General features: G+C 39.1%; 1 protein-coding gene across 2 annotated transcripts; it reads left to right on the top strand.

Moving 5' to 3' along the window:
- Positions 1-1,077: 1,077 nt before the first annotated feature.
- HDAC11 (histone deacetylase 11) lies at positions 1,078-21,861 on the top strand. 2 transcript variants are annotated; one of them, XM_087708639.1, is made up of 10 exons: positions 1,078-1,398; positions 3,865-4,013; positions 8,702-8,784; positions 10,415-10,531; positions 11,485-11,527; positions 13,934-14,010; positions 15,402-15,464; positions 16,631-16,727; positions 17,549-17,727; positions 18,645-21,861. In XM_087708639.1, coding segments are annotated over exons 1-10 (1,047 nt in total). In that variant the 5' UTR covers positions 1,078-1,396; the 3' UTR covers positions 18,882-21,861. The 2 variants fall into 2 exon arrangements, with proteins under 2 accessions (XP_087564765.1, XP_087564764.1); XM_087708638.1 differs by having other exon boundaries at positions 1,080-1,398; positions 8,684-8,784.
- The last annotated feature ends 342 nt before the right edge of the window (positions 21,862-22,203 follow it).

The raw sequence follows: 22,203 nt of genomic DNA, 5'->3' as shown, positions 1-22,203 counted from the left end.
TCAATATATCAAAATATAACTATCAATACTGGGAGTCATTGATAGCCTGATCTTTCATGAAATGAGTTATTATAACTGTCAGCAGTTAATTCCACAATCTAACTATATATTATGAGAAAATGTTTCTTTTGGGGGGGGGGAGAATGGGATTTCTTTACATTTGATGGATGACTTTGCTGGGTTCTAATATTGGGCATGACAGAGAAGAAACCTTAAATGTTCTCTATTATTTCAAATATTTTTATCGTGCTTCCTCTTATGTTTCTTTGTTCCAACCTAGAGATCCAGTTGCTGTGCACAGTATGTAAACTTTTGTTTAAACGGATGCTACTCCAACCCATTAATATTTTGGTTGCCCTTTTTCGCATCTAATATTTTTTAAAACAGCAGTGATTAGAAATGAGTAAGTATATAGGCTCACCATTGGTCAGTATGATAAGTGCAATTCCATTTTTTGTCCTCATCTGTGCACTAATTTCACTGTGATGAATTTGAACAATAGCCAAATACCAGAGTTGTAAGAGACATTGGAGGTCATCAAGTCCAACCCCCTGGCTCAAGCATGAGACCCTATACCATTTCAGTCAATTTAAAAGAAACTACCAAAAATGTAACCTGTTTCAAGCCCTCGGGGATACTTGAAAAGTTTTGATTATTTATTTAGCGCTAGAGAACATAACTTGGAGAAAACCTGTGCAGTCACTGGAAGTTAACGATTCAATGGCGCATAATCAGATAGAAAGAAAGAGAGAAAGATAGATAGATAGATAGATAGATAGATAGATAGATAGATAGAGATAGATAGATAGATAGATAGATAGATAGATAGATAGATAGATAGATAGATAGATGATAGATAGATAGAATTTTAGATAGAATTTTAGATAGAATTTTAGATAGAATTCTTTATTGGCCAAGTGTGATTGGACACACAAGGAATTTATCTTTGGTACATATGCTCTCAATGTACATAAAAAGACAAGATACATTCATCAAGAATCATAAAGTACAACACTTAATGATAGCCATAGGGTACAAATATGTAACCAGGAAACAATATCAATATCAAAGTGTCAATAATATCAATAATCAGAATGTCAACTACGTAAATAAGTCAACTTTCGCATTTTAGTTACCCAACTTGAGCCTAATTTGGCTGATTCGGTGAACAAGAACTCCGGGTTCACACAACCTGCCGACTACGCCACAACGGAGCGTCACATCCCGCCTGTGTTTTTAAGAACGCCGAGGGCAGGGCAAGCAAGGCTCAGATAAGGGCAAAGTGGCCTCATTGGAAGAGTCTGAGCGTGCTCAAGAACAACTGGGCATGCTCAGCATTGCCCGGGCAGGACTTCGACACGTCGGGGGCTCGGACGGAGCTTCGCTTTAGGGCAGCATGTGAGTTGCAGGAGACGGGGTGGCGCAGGGTTTGCCCGGCGAGGGAGAATCCCCCGGCGAGGAGCTGTTTCTCCCGGGGGAGGGAGGGGGGAAAACAGCTGCTGCTGCAGAGCTACACCCACCGGGTGGGGGACCAGACGGGGGGCAACGCCAAAGCGGCGGGGGGGGGGGGGCGGCATATTAGGTTGCGGGAGGAAAGGAAGCAGACCTGAGTCCTGAGTCTCCATCGCGTCTTTCCTCGGAGCGGTTGCTGGGACGGATTTGTATGTTCTCACAATGGCTGAGCTCGGGACGGCAGGTTGCTGCCCCTGGGATCGGAGCTGCACCTTGAATCCTGAGTTTGATCGACACTCCTTTAATTCTTTTAACCTTTAACCACCCGGGCTGCGGCTTATACATAACATGCTAGTCTTGAGAATACAGACGCCTTGGAGGTAGTTGTTGGGATGTCTTGGCTCAAGAGAGTTTATAAAAATGGCGATACGGACTTTTCGTCCCACAAGGTTCGTGGGTTGCGTAGGTGTGCACCTATGTGGGTGCCTGCGTGAACACCCCGACGCCCGTGGTAGAAAATGGGAAAGTGAAGTGTTCAGATGAGCATAATATTACAGAATAAGGGAGTTGCAAGGGATCTTGGAGGTCTTCTATCTAGTCTCTTGCTCAGGCAAATGGTTGTCTAGTATCTTCTTTAAAAACCTCCAGTGATGGAGCATCCCCAACATCTAAAGGAAAGCCGTTTCACTTATTAATAGATACAAACTCAAAGTTAACTGGATTGCAGAAAATAGAACTTCAGCAACAGAATGGTTAGTGCCTGGAATGCACTATCTGACTCTTGGTTTCTTCCCCAAACCCTCAAAACTTTAACCTTAGACTGTCTACTGTTGACCTCACCCCATTCCAAAGAAGTCTGTAAGCAGCATGCATAAGCGCACCAATGTGCCTACCGTCCCTGTCCTAATGTTCCCTTATTATATTTATTTATTAGACTTATATACCGCTTCATAGGGCTTTCAGCCCTCTCTAAGCGGTTTACAAATTTTTTAGCAAATTGAGTCAGCAACTTGCCCCCCACACACACACAATCCGGGTCCTCATTTCACCCACCTCGGAAGGATGGAAGGCTGAGTTGACCTTGAGCCGGTGAGGTTTGAACCGCTGAACTGCAGATCACAATCAGCTAAAGTGGCCTGCAGTACTGCACCCTAACCACTGCACCACCTCGGCTCTAGTATCCATTTCATGTATTCAAAATCATGTTTATACATATATGTTATCTAATACATGCTTGACAAAATAAATAAAATAAATAAAATAAATTATATTATTCTCACTGTCAGGAAATTTCTCCTTAGTTCTAGGTTGGCTCTCTCCTTGATGAGATTCCATCCATTACGTCTTGTCCTGCCCCCCCCCCCACAAGTGCTTTGGAAAATAGGTTGATCCTTTCTTCTCTGTGACAGCCCCTTAGGTATTGGAATACCGCTATCGTGTCATTCCTAGTTTTTCCCTTTGTTAAACTAGACATCCTGAGTTCCTGCAACTGTTCATTTGTATGTAAAATGTTTACTCCATAACAATTGAAATAAACGATACTATTTGATAGAAACAATTTTGTTATATTCATATATAAGAAATTATATATCCTTGACTTACAATCACAGTTGACCCCAAAATTTCCATTGCTAAGCAAGAGAGTTGTTAAATGAACCATGCCCAATTGTATGGCTTTTTTTTGGTCACAGTTGCTAAGTGAATCATGCAATTGTTAAATGAATCTGATTTCCCCAATTGACTCTGCTTTTTGGAAGTCACCTGATAAGGTTGTTAAATGGCAATCAGAAGCCGGGATGCTGCAACTGTCATAAATATATCCCAACTGACAAAAAGTGGAATTTTGATCACATGACCATGGGTATGTTGTGACAATTGCAAGTGCAAGGACACATCATGTCATTCATGCCATTGTAACTTCAAACCGTCAGTAAACAAATGATAAGTTGAGAACTACCTATTTTCATGTTTGTTATTTTAGAGCTGTCACTTAAGTGAAACTTTATATGTCTAAGTGCTATTGCTATCCTAAATTTTAGATACTAATGAATTAAAATTAAGTAATTTATTGTTTTGGTTTTAATACTTGGTAATGTAATAGTTTTAGAAATGCTGTAAAATAAGTCTGTATATTTTAGATTTTTTAAATCAGATTTTCTTAAAATATTATCCTTTTGCTTCCTAACCTTAATAAAATTAATTTAATGCCTTTAATTATTTTGGCTCATTACTTTTTTCCTGCAGTTTGAATAACACTGCTGGTTTCTAAAGGAAATTAATGTGATGAACATAAATGAGATTCTTAATAAATGTAGCAAAATGGTTATGTAATTCAGAAGTATATGTATGAAATGTGGTTTATTCTTACCTATCAGTATATTGAATGTCTAATGTCATATTTATTTCTTCAAGGCCTCATAGGACAGAACTATATCAAGATACTCCGTCCACTTGCTGGCCTATTGTTTATTCACCAGACTACAACATTTCATTTCTGGGCCTGGAGAAACTGCATCCGTTTGATGCCGGAAAATGGGGGAAAATAATAAATTTCTTGAAAGGTAATAAAAACAAAGTAGTGATATAAATGTTGTTGGAAATTAAACTAGTCCTCTCTTAGAGAAGTCAGCTTGCAAAAAAGCAAACAGAAAAATAACAATTTTTATATCCGATATTTTCAAATGAGAAAATAGGATATCTTGTGTATCTAGAGTGTTTAATATACAGGCAGTCCTTGACTTACAGCCATTCATTTAATGACAATTCAAAGTTACAACGGCACTGAAAAAGGTAATTTGTTACTGTTTTTCACACTGAAAACCATTGCAGCGTTCCCATGATCACAGGATCAAATTTGGGACAACTGGTTTGTATTTAGGACAGTTGCAGTTTCCAGGAGTCATGTGATCATTTTTTTGGTTTTCTGATAAGCGATGTCCATGGGGAAGCCAGATTCACTTAACAACCATGTTACTAACTTAACAACTGCAGTGATTCACTTAACAACTGTGGGAAGAAAAGTAGTCAAATGGGGCAAAACTCAATTGTCTTGCTTAGAAACAGAAATGTTGGGCTCAACTGTGCTCATAAGTCAAGGACTACCTGTAATCACATGGGAATTTCATCCTCTCCCTAGTATAGAAATCAACTCCTACAATGTTTGCAACAGATGGCCATTCTATTTAAATACTCCAAAATCATTAGGTTTGTGTTTATTTATTATTTAGAATTTTAGGCCACTTCAATTGTACAATAGTTACATAATTATGAGCTCAGGATGTTTTGCAAAGGAAAAAAAAAGGTAGGGAATATATATTTGTAAGGCTGTGCACATATTTCTGTTTGCTTCTACGGCATTCATGAGGGAAAGTAGAGCAGGGGGAACAATAGAAACATTCTGAGGCTGGGTTTGAGTGACATTCATCTGATTTACTGTGAAGAAACAATATATTCAATATAACCAAGATATGCAGCCAGTTGCTTTTCAGCCTGTCCAGTTTATAAATGCTGCACGGATCAAAAGATTGGATCCTGGAACCTTTGATACTCACCACCAAGAATCTGGCTAGGCACTCGCAACACACTAGGCTAGACTAAATGGAATTGGGAGATTGCAATGGAGAGTTTTATGGGAATCCAGATGTTGCTTTTTAAGTAACCCATTCACATTAAATCATAATATGGTTTATTTATTTGGGACTAGTGTATCACGTGAACACAGCAACTATGTTTTACATGAACACAGCCTTTAAATAAAAGAAGAAAACCTGGTCCCCAAATTAGCTTGCCAGGCCACTTAGTCCAGAATGCAGCCGCGAGCGATTGTGGGTGCACCAAGGTACACCCACGTTACACCTATCCTCCGCGAGCTGCCCTGGCTACCTATTAGTCTCCAAATCCGCTTCAAGGTGCTGGTCGCTACCTATAAAGCCCTACATGGCATCGGACCTGGGTACCTGAGAGACCGCCTCCTGCCGATTACCTCTCTCAGACCAATTAGATCGCACAGGTTAGGTCTCCTCCAGATTCCATCTGCCAGCCAATGTCGGCTGGCGACTCCCCGGGGGAGAGCCTTCTCTGTTGCAGCTCCGGCCCTCTGGAACGAGCTCCCTGTTGAGATCCGGACCCTTACTACCCTCCCGGCCTTCCGCAAAGCCACCAAGTCCTGGCTGTTCCAGCAGGCTGGGGGGAGGTGAGAAGCATCTACCTCCACGGAAATTGTGAATGTTGGTTTTGTTTTTAATATGTTGTCTTTGTCTCGTTTCCCCTCTTTCCCTTGTCTTTTGTGAGCCGCCCGGAGTCCTCCGGGAGTGGGCGGCATACAAGACAAATAAATAATAATAAATAAATAATAAATAGTTGCTAAACATGGCAGTGAACAGAAATTGTATGAAAGGCTAAGACTAAAATTGTTCCAGTAACTCCTAAAAGTGAACTTAATACTCTCTAGATTTCTTTCTTTCTTTCTCTAAATTTAAATCCCGATTTAAATCACTAGTAAAAAGGCTTGATTTAAATCAACTCAGTTTAAATCATAATTTTTAAAGAGCAACTGTCATCTCTGTCCCGCAGCAGTTCCTCCTCTGACCCACTGTTGACTCACCGACAGTCCCATTCACTTTAATGGGACGGCTGGTGATGTGGCAGTGACACAACAAGGTGAGGGACATGGCGGGTAGCAGGTGCTGCCATGATGGATCTGAAATGACAGGTGCTCTGTAAGGACTCATTCTTGCTGGTAGTTAGAATATTTTAATATTATTATTTGCAAACAAAATGAAGGTTTCCTATTCAGCTTGCAGAGCTTGGATTCATTGAATGAGTTTACCAAAAATGTAAATATTGCTGAACATACAGCCTCATGCTGCATAACTAAGCTCCATTTCATGCTGAATAAACTAAATCATTAATGTATCTTAAATAGAAAACTATCTTTAGATAGATTTTTTTACTCCAAAAGCTTTTTATTAAAATAAATTTGATTAAAATAAAAAAAATCATTTTTTTAAAAAAATCATAGATTTTTATCCATCCTGCTCCCAAGTAAGTTAGACTATCGCTTCTTTCTTCCCTAGTCAGCTATACAGTAGGCATCATTGTCTAGGATAAAAATGTTTTCAACGTTTGTTGAGATATTTGTTTGGGGAAATCTGTGGTATGCATTCAAATTATGATATTTAGGAATGATAGGATTCATTATCCTATCTTCTCTTGGCAGAATCTCAGAGCTGCCCTTGGAGAAGGATCTCCAACCTCATCAACATTCTCTTGGGAAGCTGCGGGAAAAATGTGCTGCCAGGAGAATTCCAATATTAGAATAGCCAAAAAATAAGCTGGCAGGACATTGGAGTCATTGTATTTGCAGGATCTTCAGTTTCCCTGGCATGAATGCCAACCCATGCTAGTAGATGACCTCATTTCTCTCCCGTAGACTCAGTGGGAAAGAGCTGTAGGGAAAAACATATCCCACAAGCATTTAATTTGTAGATTGATCTATTGGTTTGTATTGCCAACTTCAAAATGACACTATGATTCACAGCCAGGAAAGTATAAAAGCATAGCATCATAGAATCATCATGGATAAAAAAGACAGTAGCTAATTTAAATACACCCAAATAGCCCCATCCTTCAAGGATACCAGGCAAGCCATGTTAGACCCTAAGAATTAGCCTTCACGAATAATTGCAGGCAGGAGCCATAGGGGGTTCCACCACAAAACCGCGCTCGACTAAACCGCGTACCTGACGTCATCAACAGCGCGACAACAGCGCGGAGACAGAAGCACTCTGTAAACGCTAAACCTAAAATTAACCCCTAAACCTAACCCCCCTAAACCTAATCCTAAACCTAACCCTAACCCTTAACCTAACCCTAAACCTAACCCTTAACCTAATCCTAACCCTTAACCTAACTCTAAACCTAACCCTATCCCTTAACCTAACCCTAACCCTTAACCTAACCCTAAACCTAACCCTAAACCTAACCCTTGAATCGGCTTGCTTTCAAAGCGCTATTTAAAGCGTCCTTCTTTCTCCGCGCTCACTGTTGTCGCCCTGTTGATGACATCAGCGACGCGGTTTAATCGGGTGCGGCTTAGTCGAGCGTGGTTTTGTCATGCCATGGCCATAGGGATCTCTGGAAGGAGAGTGTTCAAGAGGGCAGGGGCAACCAATGAGAATGCCTACCTAGGTGCCAAGGTGGCGCAGTGGTTAAATGCAGCACTGCAGGCTACTGCTAGATCAGCAGGTCAGCGGTTCAAATCTCACCGGCTCAGGGTTGACTCAGCCTTCCATCCTTCCGAGGTGGGTAAAATGAGGACCCAGATTGTTGGGGGCAATATGCTGACTCTCTGTAAACCACTTAGAGAGGCCTGAAAGGCCTATGAAGCGGTATATAAGTCTACTGCTATTGCTATTGCTATTGCTATTGGTCCCTCTCTTCCCCAAAACTAAAGTGGTGGATCTGAGGCACCCCCTCCATGAGAAGAATGCATGTCACCCACATTCCATGTGGAACGGGGTGGGATTGAAAAATTTAGGAACCAGTTCTCTGCCCAGTTGCTGGGTGGGCGTGGCCATGGGGGCATGGCCTACTCGGCCTCCTGCACCACTGCGGGGGTGGGGTGGGACCATTTTTGCCCTCTCCAGGCTCCGGAAGTTTTGCTTGAGCCTCTGGGAGGGCGAAAGCGGTCTCCCCTGGGCTCCAGAGGCCCTCCGGAGTCTGGAAACTGCCCGTTTCCAGAACATCCAGCAGGCCTGTTTTTCACCCTCCCGGAGCCTCTGCGCGGGCCCTGCACTTAACTGGCATGATGAACACGCCATGTGGAGAGTCCTGGGAGGGGAGGGGAGGGGTGGGCAAGGCCAGCCAGTCCTTCCAACTACCGGTTTGGCAAACCAGATGCAAAATTAGCATCCAGTTCACCCGAACTGGTCCAAACTGGCGGAATCGCACCCGTGATGTGGGAGAGAGGGCCCTGAAAGTGCCTGGGAATCAAAGTAATAATGAGTTTTAAAGGATAAAATCAGCTTTTTGAATAGCATGTGGAAACCTGAAAATATAGTAGCATCTAAGGTTAAGTAGGTTTTTTATTTGATCCAGCATAAGTTTTTTACTTAAAATTTAAAAAAATTGAGTTTGGCTTGGCTTTCAAAGTGTTGTAAAAGTGAATCTTATTTGTGTATCATTTATTAACCCTCCATATACCCCCCCCCCTTTTTTTTTTAAAATTCAGAAGCAAATTTAATTACAGATGACTTGATTGTACCGGCTCGAGAGGCAACCGAAGAGGACCTTTTAGTAGTTCACACAAGACATTACTTGAATCGATTAAAGGTATGATGTCATCTTCAGTGAAACGTTTTAAAAATCTTTCCTCCCTAGCGTATATTGCATCTCTCCCTCTCACTCCCTCTTCTCTCTCCTCTCTCCCCCTCCCTCTCTCTCCTCTCTCTCTCTTCTCCCTCCCTCTCTCCTCTTTCTCCCCTCTCTCAGGCAGTGATGAATGTCACAGTTTGCAAATTAATTTTGGTTACAAGTTATGCAAAATATTTGAATATTGGTTACCATTTTTTATTGCTTACACAAGCATATATATCAGAAAGTTTTGAAGAGGTATTCTAGATTCCGTGCTTTTGCCATACAGTGGAAAGTCCTATCTTTAGAATACAGCTTAGTTATTTGTTGCCTTGTCCTTTCAGTTGTGCTGTTGCTACATTAGCTCCATCCAGCAATTGAAATCATTGTCATTCATTGCTGCTCAATACTTTTGCCTTTGCAGAATGTTCTTGCTGTTAATATTTTTCTTCACCAGTTAAACACAGTTATCTAATTGTAGTTGGGCATAAAGTGAGGTGTAAAAAACATTGTTCTAAGCTAAGTGGTCTGTCTACATGGAAAAAAAAATACATAATATAGTTGTGGGCTGTTTCAGATGATTGAATAAGCAGAAGGCAGATGAACCTGTGGTTTTTCCCCCTCTTCCTTTTTCTGTTCTTATGTGGCTTCTTGGATGCCTACCTGCTTGGTGTGTCTCTAATCTAGATTATATGGGGACCTCTGGAACAAGTGGGGGATGCAGGAAAAAAGGAACAGTTATCTCAAATCATTTTTAGACAGACATAACTACAGATAGTCCTCGATTTATGACTGTAATGAACCCCTCCATTATGGTTGTTAGAGAGGGGTTGGTCACATGAGCGTGGGATTTTAGTTTTTTGCAGCAGTTGTTAAGTGAATGGGGCATTCATTAAGCAAAATCAGTGGTCATAAGTATAAATGCATTGTCCATTGTAGGTGTGATTTTGCAGAAAAGGAAAGGCTAAGTCCCCCTTTTCAGATAAGATATAACTTAGTGACCGGTCTTAAGTCGAGGACTATTTTATAAGGGGAAGGATGGCTGAGAAAAATCAGGAACATAAGTCATCTTCTCAATCTAGAATCCAGCCTTAATCTGCTCTTCTTTGTTTATCAACTTTTTACGCCTCTGTAAGAATGTCGCATATGTTTTTTGTGGTGATCTACATTGTTGAAATAAATAAATGCTTTTCCTTTGCATACAGCTATAGTAATAATGTTACAGTTGAATTATTAGCCATTCTTTTTTGAGTTAGCCCAGTTTAACTTGATTGGACTTACTTCGGAGTCAGTACATTTAAATTATGTTGTAAAGGGATCATATCTTTGCAGGCTCTCATCCTACAAATGCTGATTTGGTATAAATCTCTTGATTTGAATAAGTGTGACTTGGGTAGACATGCATAAATGTATTGAGAAAAATTAATCTTGAGTCAGATTTGGATATATATATATATATATATACACACACACACACACACACACACACACACACACACACACACACATACATACATACACACACACACACACATACATACACACACACATACATACACACACACAAACATGCATACATACATATAATTTCCTCCTTCTCTTCTTCCAGTGGTCCTTTGTAGTGGCTACAATTACAGAAATCCCGCCAGTCCTTTTTATGCCAAATTTCCTTGTTCAGAGGAAAGTGCTCAGGCCTCTGAGAACCCAAACAGGAGGAACAATAATGGTAAGCATGTCTTACTTGGTTTCTAAAGCTGAACAAATCTGCACATTGGTCTAAGCAATAAGAAGGAAATGATCAACTTGATGAAAGAAACTCTTATAAAACTCAGATCTTGTCCCATCTCAGCTGCATTCACATGGCAGAGTGACCCATCAGTAACTTTATAGCATTTAGCCTTATGTACTGCTTCATAGTGCTTTTACAGTCCTTTCTAAGCAGTTTACAGACTCAGCATAATTGCCCCCAACAATCTGAGTCCTCATTTTACCCACCTCGGAAGGATGGAAGGTTGAGTTAACCGTGAGCCTGGTGAGATACAAACTGCCAAACTGCTAGCAGTTGGCAGTCAGCAGAAGTAGCCTGCAGTCTAACAACTTCTCCACCATGACTCTTTATCATTGCTTTCTCAACTTAATCCAGCTTTCCTGAGCTTGCATAGCCCATTGAACCAGAAATCAACAACAATTGAATTTGATACAAGTTATTTTTTATTCACTGCATCATTTAAATGCAGCCATTTTAAAATTCTGATTGTTAGTGGTTCTCCAGATTTTACCTACTTCCTTTATATTAAGGACCTTAATATTAAGGCATCAAAGAAGTGTGAAAAGAATATCTCTTATGGCCCTCAGAACTTCATCCAGTGCGGGTGGCCAAAAATATTGTCTCCTTTTTAATATTTGTGGGTGTTTGGGATGGTTTTATTAAATGAAATTGCACCTTAAATCTTGTAAAAGCAAAGGGCACTCATTGAATCCCTTAAAAATCTCTCAACTTCTTCCAAAGAAAGCAGGTTAATAGAAATTTCACTTTGAAGTTCAAAATCCCATGCATTCTGGTTGAGTAAATAGGAAGGGTTTAATTTCACAACCGTGCTTAAATGTTTGCAGAATTCTTTGAGGGGGGGGATACTTTTCATAAGCTAATGCTTTTCCCCCCCTTCTCTTTATCTTAAGGCAGGGAAACTGGCTATTGAGCGAGGATGGGCAATTAATATTGGTAAGTAGGAATAGATTTACTTCCTTTATCACAACCAATCTGTATATATAAAAGCCAAATACCACTCACTCATCACAAATTCTCCAGAACTGTAAAGCCTACTAACTTGAAATTGCGCAGGTATGTTCCTCTTGGCTTCTAGGTGCTCGCTAAGAAGGATTTTTCAAAATGACCATCAGATCATCAATATTTCTTATACAGTATTATATTAACACATGTTGATGCTAAGGAGTTAGATGTTCTACTCCCTCTCCCCACCTAAAAGGAACTCTGTTCCAACTGCCAGTTGCCTTATATGAGTGTGGCCAGCATGTGACTCATCCGGCCTGTGGGCTGGGAGTTTAGACATTCTACTTCCCCTCCCCACATGAAAAGAACTCTGTTCCAACTGCCAGTTCCCGTATATTAACATGCTCTGATGCTAAGGATACACATTCTACATTACTTTTCAAGCTTTAAGTGTCAATTTATGAAGCCTGATCACATAGTTTTGTAGCGAAGCTCGGGTGTCTGGCTAGTTCTAGAATATAACCTCATTGCCTCTTACCTACTTACAGCCATCTGGGGTGTGTATGTGTGTAGATATAGATACAGATATATATCATGTTTCCCTGAAAATAAGACCCTGTCCCGGAGTCCTTCGGGATTGGGTGGCCTATAAATCTATTAAATGAAATGAAATGAAATATTTTTTTTGCCACCAAAAAAAGGCACCAGGTCTTATTTTCAGGGGGATGTTGTCCACTGAATCACCTCACTTGTGCACATTGCCCCAGCCTCTTTTTTGCTATCAGAGGCCTTCAGGAAAGCCATTCCTGAAGGCCTCTGAAGCTGATAACAGAGCTCCGGATTGATCCAGAGTTCTGTTATCAGCTACAGAGGCCTTCAGGAAAGCCTTGCTGACTGCAGCAAAAGAAATGGATTGAGGTGTGCGAGGCCTGTCTGCAACTGTCCATAGGTAAATAATAGGGCAGCTTCAAACTCCCTCCCCCTACTCTAGCTTAATTTTTACCTGTGCACCCTGGAGTGGGCTGGGTCTTAATTAGGGCATATTTCGGGGGTGGTAGGGCTGATATTGGGCACGTGTAAAAATCAAGTTAGGGCTTACCATATTTTTCGGAGTATAAGATGCACCAAGGTTTTGAAGAGGCATTTTTTTTAAAAAAGTAGGTAGGTAGATAGAGGGATAGAGAGGGAGAGAAAGAGAGGGAAATACAGTAGGTAGGTAGGGAGAGAGAGAGAATAGTTAGGTAGGTAGCTAGGTAGGTAGCTAGGTAGGTAGGTAGGTAGGTAGATAAAGGGATAGAGAGAGAGAAATAGAAAGAGAGGGAGAAATACAGTAGATAGGTAGGGAGAAAGAGAGTAGGTAAGTTGGTAGGTAGAGGGATAGAGAGAAAGAAATAGAGAGGGAGAGAAATACAGTAGATAGGGAGGGAGGGAGAAAGAGAGAGAGTAGGTATGTTGGTAGATGTTTCCAGGTGTATTTATCCATGTGCTGGAGAAGGAAATCACTGACAATCTGCAGCACCTTGTTTCTGCTGGCACTTTATCAATGTAATTCTCATCAATCAGTTAAAGAGCTTCCCAAAAGGGGGGGAAAAGTTTTTGCACTCTGCAAATCTCCCAAAAACAGCCCGTTTTTCACGAAAATGGGCCCAGTTTTTTTTTTTTTAAAGCATGAATAGCCTTGGGGGGGGGGGGGGCTTGCAGAGTTCTCCTGGGGGGGGGGATGAGGAAAAAATGACCCATATTTTGCTAAAACGGGCTTGTTTTTTATCAAAAGAATTGCATACATAGCCTTATGGAGGCTTATAGAGTGCTGCTGGGGGTGGGGGGGATGGCCCATTTGTTGCTCATTTCTGCACTCCCCAGCCCCCAGGAGCTCTCTGAAAGCCTGCATAAGAGTATGCACAGCAGTGGTGGGTTGCAGGCGGTACGCCACGGTACGAGCGTACTGGAGCCACCCCGGAGCACAGGATACTGTTCTGGTACGGTGCTCTGGAGGGCTCACCCACCCACCTGAGCTCCTTACCAGTTTTTAAAGGCTTCTGCGCTTCCGCACAGGTGCATGGCACGTACAGTGCCTGCGCGATGCTCCGCGGAGCAGCTGGAGCGTTGCGGAGACACTAAGACGTGCGCACTGCGCGCGTCCATGAGGATGACGCCGGCTCCGTTCCAACCGGTATGGGAATTAAACCCCACCACTAATGCACGGCCATTTTAGGTGAAGGGGCGTGGCTTCGTGAGGCAAAAAGCTGTATTCGATGTATAAGATGCACCCAGATTTTCAGCCTCTTTTTGAGGAAAAAAGTTGTGTCATACTCCGAAAAATACGGTATTTTCTGAGTAGGCTGTATTTTCAGGGAAATACGGTAGATACACCAGATTTTCTACTTCTTTCTCCAGGTGGTGGCTTCCATCATTGTTCAAGTGATAAGGGTGGAGGCTTCTGTGCATATGCTGATATCTCATTGACTATAAAGGTAAGCAAAAAGTTTGATTCTTGATAGAAAATGCAAAACTGTCTCACATCTGCAAAATCAATAACTGATTTTGTTCTTAGTAATTTATGTAATGAAAATAATTTTCTTCCGCTTGAGAGAGATCAGGAAATAAGATAATCCTTCTCTAAGGATGTACCTTTCCCCAAGGATTAAATTAACGTCTATATACTTCATTTCTTCCTGCAATATTATCTGACACAATTATCACAAGGTTATTTGACTGTGTTCACAGATCCTGGCTTGTTTTGGCTTAGCATAAAATTGAACTCAGTAATTGTAGCCTGTAACCTCTTGGTTCAGCATTGTGTATGAACTAAGCCAGCATAACTTGATCGACAAACGGGGTGGAAACCAAATTTTACAACACGAGTAAAGTTTTTGAGTGTGCTTATGATTAAGACTGAATGATTTTATTGATAAGGGAAGGAGCCAGAGATAGTAACACAAAAGCCCCCCTCCCAAATCTTGTACAGAATCCAACAAAATTTTGTACTATACACAAAAAAGCTCAAACAGCTCAACAGAGATGATTGAGGCAGTAACCCATGACCAAACCTGCTTGGTTAAGGTCATGCCTGTTTCTCTTGAGTTGTTCAGTTGCTAAGTTGTGTCTTACTCTTTGCAACTCTAAGGACCATAGCACACTAGCGCCCTCCTCCCCGCACTCCACTGTTTCCCAGAGTTTGCCCAAATTCATGTTCATTCCGTTGATGACACTGTCTAACCATCACATCCTGTGCCATCCTCTTCTTCTTTTGCCTCCAATCTTTCCCAACATCGGGATCTTGTCCAGCAAGTCCTTTCTTCTCATTTGGTGGCCAAAGTATTTGAGTTTCAGCTTCAGTATCTGTCCTTCCAAAGAACAGTCAGGATTGATTACTTTTGGGATTTTTTTCTTTAGCTTTTTACAAACAATTGGGAATTGGTAAAGAGATGAGAAATAATACATATATTTATGGAGTTTATACAAAACATTGTTCATATATTAGAGTGTTTGAGACTTAACATGGTATATCGAAAGAAAGAAGATGTAACTTACAAACCGTAATTGAAAGATTAATACAACAAACTAAGCTTATCAATGTTAACTTGAGCAGGATGTGTGAACTAGATTCTTGAATAGATGACTAGGATGTTGCTTTTTCCCTGTGTGTTTTATGAATGAAAAGAAGTAAATTTCAGTGCAAACTATTTGAAATGTTGGGAGTGTTTTCAAATGGATATTCTGTATTATAGTGATAAAATAAATAGCCCATGATATATGCCTTATATGACAAATTTCTTTAAAATGTTTATAGCAATGTTGTACAAAATTTGTGCTTTAATTTTGAATTTTTTTTTCTTTCCTATTTTTGATTTATTTTGCTCAGTTTTTATTTGAAAGAGTAGAAGGAGTTTCAAGGGCAACTATTATCGACTTGGATGCACATCAGGTGAGTGATCAAATTAAAATGTCCTGAGACATACTGTCATAAAGAAACTTAATTGCTCAACTGGAAGGTTCAGGATATTTTTACAAAGCAAAACTTAACAAGTAATGTTTAATGCAATATAGATATTCCTCAGTTAACTAGGCAATTGGGATCAGAATTGCTGTTGCTAATAAGCAGCCCGATCATAAAAAACAATGTCATGTGATAGGTCTTTTAATGATGGAAGTTCTGGCACTACCAGTTACCATCATTAAGCAAATTACCACTCATTGTTCAATTCAATGTATTATTACAGTCATGGTCCAGAGACCAGAATAAAACCACTCCGTAAATATATAATTAAAAATTCTGGTATAAAATAATAAATAACTAAAATCTATGATAAACACCAGTCTGTCAATTATACATGGTCTAACTATACTAAAATTATAATCCATAAAATGTGTGGCCTGTTGTCAGTTTAATACTAAAAGGAAAAGGAATAAGCAGTGCAAATGGTTTACCACATTTGTTATATAGCATAACATTATTATGGTGGATTAGACATGTGTTTCTGACAAATCCCCTGTGCTGGCACACTCATCATTAAGCAAATTACTTTAGTTGTTAAGCAAGGACATCATGTGGTTACTGTTGGCAACCTCCTGCAATTGATTTTGCCCATCAGAAACCATTAAAGGTTGCAGATGGTGATGGCTGGAACTCCAAGGTCACAAATTTGAAGAGTTGTTGAATAAGTGGTCATTAAGTGAGGACCACCTATAATTAATTGTCATCTCCAGGGAACTTAAAAATTGCAGACATTGAGTAAAAATGATCTTATAAAAGTGTCTTAAAGGTGAGAAGAAAAAATATAGGATGGAAAAACAGTAGTTCCCTATGCTTTGCCAAATTCATATTTGGAAAGAATGCTATATGTAGGTCTGAACATAGAAGCTGAACTAGAACAGTCTAATAATTCAAAATTATTAGAATTAACAATTAGGAGGAATCCTATAATAGGTGCTTGCTATAATTAATCTTGATATCAATAACAGTCCCACACAATCACATTCTGTTATATCACAATAAACAGCTAAAGTTGTTTTAACCTACATATTAAAAAAAAGAACCAAAGTCAACATGTTTTGGCCAAATTAATGCGTTTTTATTATTTCAACTTGTAGGGAAATGGGCATGAAAGAGACTTCTTGGAAGATAGGAGAGTATATATTATGGATGTTTACAACAGGTATATTTATCCAGGAGATGGACTTGCTAAACGTAAGTAGATAGTGTGTTTGAAATTAATATGATCTAATTAGTGCAATCTAATTTGTAATCATGAAATTATTACACTCATAATTTAATATTATTCCCTGAAAATTTACTGCAATCTGTGGGGGTTACCTCTTAAGTAAATTCTGTAGATTTACACTGTAAATGTTTAAAAACCTATTTACCACAGTATATTTGAATGAAGTCAAAAACCAAAAATCCTATTCACAGAATGAACCATTAATGTTTACTTGTAAGGTTCAAAGAGGGGTTATTTATCATATTTTTCAGAGGATAAGATGCACCAGAGTATAAGACCCACCAAGGTTTTGAAGAGACAAACTAAAAAAAAGAGGCAAACTAAAAAATACTCTGCAAATCTCTCAAAAATGGCGTTTTTTGCAAAAGCGGTCCCGTTTTTTTCATCAAAATAGGGCATGGATAGCCTTTAGGAAGCTTATAGAGTGCTGCTGGGGGGGGGGGAATTGAGCAAAAAACTGCCAGTTTTTTGCTAATTTCTACCCTCCTCAGCCCTCAGGAGCTCTTTGAAAGCCTCCTATGCATGGCCATTTTGGTGAAGGGACGGAGTTTCGGGAGGCAAAAAATGCTGTATTTCATGTATAAGATGCACCCAGATTTTCAGCCTCTTTTTTGAGGAAAAAAGGTTCGTCTTATATTCTGAAAAATACGGTACATTATTTTAAATAGTTTCCTCCTAGATATGACTAAAGAGATGTGTATCCTTAGCGTCAAAAGCTGTTTTTTCTATTCTTATTCCTTATCTTTCCCACCACCTTTTAATTGTGTATAATCCTTGTAATTATTAGGAGCCATAAAACGGAGAGTTGAATTGGACTGGGGCACAGAAGACTTTGAATACCTTCAAAAAGTAAAAAAACACGTGGAAGGTGCACTGAATGAAATGAGACCTGACATTATTATCTACAACGCTGGAACTGATATTTTGGATGGTGATCCTCTGGGGGGCTTAGCTATTTCACCTGAGGTTTGTAGATCACAAAATATTTGTTTATTAAAATACAGTGGGATGTAGGAGCTTGTCAGTATCTGAACTATGGCGCCCACCTCAGTATTCTGATATCCTATTTCAGCCCTACTTCACCTCCTGAGTTAATCTCATTTTTTATATTTCTTTTTCTGTGTTTCTACTCTCAACTATTGAATGTTTTTATCTTGTGCTACGTACTCTATGTCTCCTCAATTATTGACTGGGGCTGTGTAGTGCTCAAATGTTATTCCAAAAATATTATGAGAGTATGGGAACATAAGAAGGTACATTGTCTGCAACTCTTTAAAGCAGCTGTGTCTTTCTCCAGGATCCACACCTGTCCTTTGCGGTTAAGGCACACAGTCTTGTGGGGAAATGCAAGTGGTTTAAGGAGTTGCAGAAAGGCACTAGGCTTGTGTTGCTGCATTATTTAATTTAGATGTTATTCTCAGAATTCTGGTGATTTTCCTACTGCTTTGCCTGGAATGGTTCTGGGGAAAAAGTTTCACTGCTAGCAGTTGTTATCTGTTAAACGTTTGCAAAGAAAGTGAGATCCTGTCTGCTTGATACAGAGAGAATTAAAAAAATGCTCAACATTTCATGCCAGATCTGATGTGATCCATCCTTACTGCCTCAATAATACACCTCATGTAGCTGCTGAAAGGACTTACTTTGACACACAGAATGCAGGAATTCAAAAATTCATTGTCAACTATTTGCTTCGTTGGCTGTTGATCAGCTCCTAGGTCTTTTTTATTGGTAAACGGCTCACAAGTAATCACAGCTAGTAATATTTAATTCACAAAAGATATTGGTGTAAAGTACATGCAATATTGTAAAACTATGACCTGTACAGTTGATTGTTAGGAAATTCAATATTTGCTGTTTCAACTTTTGGTATTGTAAATTTCCAGGGCATTATCGAAAGAGACGAAATTGTGTTCAGAGCTGCTCGAAAGCACCAAATCCCTATCCTGATGGTGACCTCTGGGGGCTACCAGAAGACGACTGCCCGGATTATTGCTGATTCTCTTCTCAATTTGCACCAACTCGGGTTGATTGATCATGAGCTTGCAACTCGGGAGGCTGGAAGCACTAAGGTAGAACTAATGAGCAAGGAACATAAGGACAATCATCTGACATCTCAGTAAAGGAGGGGAATTTGGGATCCCTGCATAATACACAATTATAATTGTTTAATATTTAAACCATGAGATGAGCAATATCCCAAGTTCTCATAGAATTAATATACACTAATGGAGACTGATACTTAATAGTATCCTACTTGCTTTCCAAGGACAACCCCCATGAGGGTTGTCAACGCAACTTCTTCCAGTTCTTTTAGATGCTGTTTTATGAACTTTACTCTGCCCTGACATCTGGAATGAATTAGGCTTGCTGTGGTCTGAGAAGAGAAATGAGCAGTACATTTTCTTACCTCACTTAATCTGGCTCTTCAAATAAGATTCGCATTGTTTAAGGGAGGCAAGGATTTCTGAAAGTGATTACAAGAACATTTTGAAAGCTAGAGCAGAATTATTTTCTGGAGAACAGCCAGGATAATGGAAACATGAACAAAATGCAAAGCAAACTGAGTGTGCGTGTGTGCGTGTAGCATTATAATGTCTTCCAAATATTTTTAAATAAAATTCTAGTGGGAAAATGGAAATATTTAAATTCTTTATCAGAAAGGGAAGTCAGTATAAGTATCTTTTTGATCATCCGAAATGTGATTATAATTCAAAACTACAGGCAAGGATAACACTGCTAGATTCAAATCTTTTCTTTTTTTCACACTCTTTCCAGAAGTATATAAGAGAATAATGGTCTGTTTCTTATTTTCACTGAAGATTTAGGATTATATGCGCTAAAATACCACAAATAAATGTAAGAGCTTATCACTGATTTAAAATACAACGCTAAGTAGTGCATAGATTGTAACAAAATGTATGAAGTGACATATATAAAGTAATTTGCGCCAGATTTAACAGCAAAAAGATAAAACAGTTGTTACCACTTTTTCTAAAATGGTGCCTATAAAAAATGCATGATTGAGGCATACTTGTTTGATAAAAACAAAGTTCTGTGTTGTAATATTCAATCATTATCTTTGATTATAGATCTCATTGATAATATGTATTTCTTTATAATGGTACAACTTTACTGAATTCTGAAGCCTGGAAACACTATAAATGTAAAGTAAAAATTTAAATGTTTTTGTTTTCAGTCACATTTCTAGAAAGTGTATAGATTTTTTGAGAGGGATAGGACATGCAAAGGTTTCTTTTTAAATGGTAGAAAGCTATTCTATGTAAACATTAAGTGCTTTCTTTAAAATGGCGCTACCCTTCTCATTCAAAACTATTTTTTGAAGAAGTAGTTCCTAAGAAGGGAAAACTTGTCTCTAGTCTCAGGAGCTTTTATTATTAGAGACGATTAATGGTCAGAAAATGAGAAGCAATGGAATTGATTTATATGTATGTCTACAGGTCCTATAGAACTTAAAGGCTCCTCCTGTAGTACACAAAATAACGGTGTAAAATTAATGGTAAAAAAATAATAGGAAAGGCAGTGGTGTGCCAAAGGATGCTAATTCTCAGTGGCCTTGATGTTTGCCAGAGTCTATACATCAGCACTGAAACTGAAATGCAGTAAAAGCAGGCAGGCTGCAGATTCTAAAATATTCCAAGTTCCAAATAAGCATTTTCTCTTTGAAAATGAGAATTACAGTAGTTAGGTGATTAGTTAAACATGTTCCAGTGTGCCCTGAAAAAAAGATAAACTATTGCAAAACAGAACAGAAAACAACCTGCCATAAATTTACTGGGATGATAAGAGCTGTGGTGGTGCAGTGGTTGGAATGCAGTATTGCAGGCTAATTCTGCTGACTGCCAGCAGTTCGAATCTCACCAGGCTCAAGGTTGACTCAGCCTTCCATCCTTCCAAGGTCAGTAAAATGAGGACGCAGATTGTTGGAGGCAATATGCTGACACTGTAAACCACTTGGTGAGGGCTGTGAAGCACTATGAAGTGGTATATAAGTCTAAGTGCTATTGCTATTGTTATTTTGAATTTGGAATGAGTTGTGCAGTGGTGAAATTCAGTCAGTCTGCACCTATTTGGGAGAATCAGTTGTAAACTTTCTAAGCAGTTCAAAGAACCGGTTGTTGGAAGAAATCTTCTTTTGTTTTTTTCCCATTTTACAGGGCTAATCCTGTAAAGAAGGCAGGAAGGAAACATTCTGGTGTTGTTTTTAGCCTAATCTTTATTGCTCTGCTTATAGAAACTGCCTCTTTGGTTAACCCTTATTACATTTTAACAGCTTATGTGAAGTGCCCATTGACCTGAATGACATTGAGTTGGCCACGCCCACAAGTCACATGAGCCACACCTATCCAGCTGGTCATTAGGACAGAGAACTAGCTGTTAAATTATTTGAATCCCACCAATGGTGTAGTGGGAAACAGATACATGTCTTGTGCCTGAACTTCCACCATAGCAGCCATTCCTGCAGTCATTCTATGAAATCACCTGCAATGCTTTTGAAATCGCCAATAAATTCCCTAGCCTGAAAAAATTGTCTGTTCCTGAAAAACAAAATCATATACATCCCAGTGCATTCAATAGGCTAAATTAGCTATTTTGCAGAACAAGCAACATGGCAACTGAAGTGCATCCTTTAGTAATAAACTACCCAGGTTCAGGTTCATAGATATAGTGCTTATATAGCATGGTCATGAAATGTCAATCTTTTTCAAGGGTTAGAATAAATGGCTTGCAGGGCTTGAGAAATAATGTAACGGAGCAATTCAAACTGAGTTAATATTAAATCTCAACCTGAGGTACATTGTTATAGAAAGAATTCAAATGTGCTAGGAATTATTTTCATTTAAGTAAACTTGATGCTCTGGATTAATAATAAATGGCAATATTATCTTTAAACAAGCACTTTCCTCTAGTGTTTAAAACACTTAAGAACTGAGATGTATTTTTTACATGGTCTAATGTATTTTAGAGTTGTTATATGAAATAATTTTTTTACTGTTTACATTTGTATTAATTTCAATCACTGTAATATGTACTAAATGTTTAATTTTATTTATGGATAAAATTAAAATACTGTTAATTTTTCTCATCTTCCTCACTTTTTCAAACATGCACAGTAATTGCAGTCACATTTTTAAAAATGGGGTTTATTTTTAAAATTGTTTTTAAGAAAGAGTTTAATACTAATTTGGGGAGCTTTTAGTCCGTGTATGCTTATTAGGATATAAGTTGCCATAAAGTTGAAGGGGTTACTTCTATTGTAAGTATATTGTCATTCATGGACAGAGAACTTACTCCTCAAATGATTTTGTGCTCTCTCTGTGTGTGTGTAGGGGTGTGTGTGTGTGTGTGTGTGTTTGTGTATACACACTGATGATCCGGCAAATGGACCTCAAAAAGACCAAGAAAATTAAAAAAAATTGCTAG

This window comes from Thamnophis sirtalis, unplaced genomic scaffold (genome assembly GCF_051295495.1).
Source record: "Thamnophis sirtalis isolate CommonGarterSnake01/CBP01778 unplaced genomic scaffold, rThaSir2_p1.2 scaffold_3, whole genome shotgun sequence".
Taxonomy (NCBI): domain Eukaryota; kingdom Metazoa; phylum Chordata; class Lepidosauria; order Squamata; family Natricidae; genus Thamnophis; species Thamnophis sirtalis.
Note: the sequence above shows the minus strand (reverse complement) of the source record. Positions and strands in the feature narration are given on the sequence as shown.

Excerpts from the sequence above, each read along its gene's own strand:
- HDAC11 (XM_087708638.1), top strand. Across the intron at positions 15,465-16,630 it reads TCGACTTGGATGCACATCAG|GGAAATGGGCATGAAAGAGA; the intron begins GTGAGTGATCAA and ends TTCAACTTGTAG. Across the intron at positions 17,728-18,644 it reads GCTTAGCTATTTCACCTGAG|GGCATTATCGAAAGAGACGA; the intron begins GTTTGTAGATCA and ends GTAAATTTCCAG.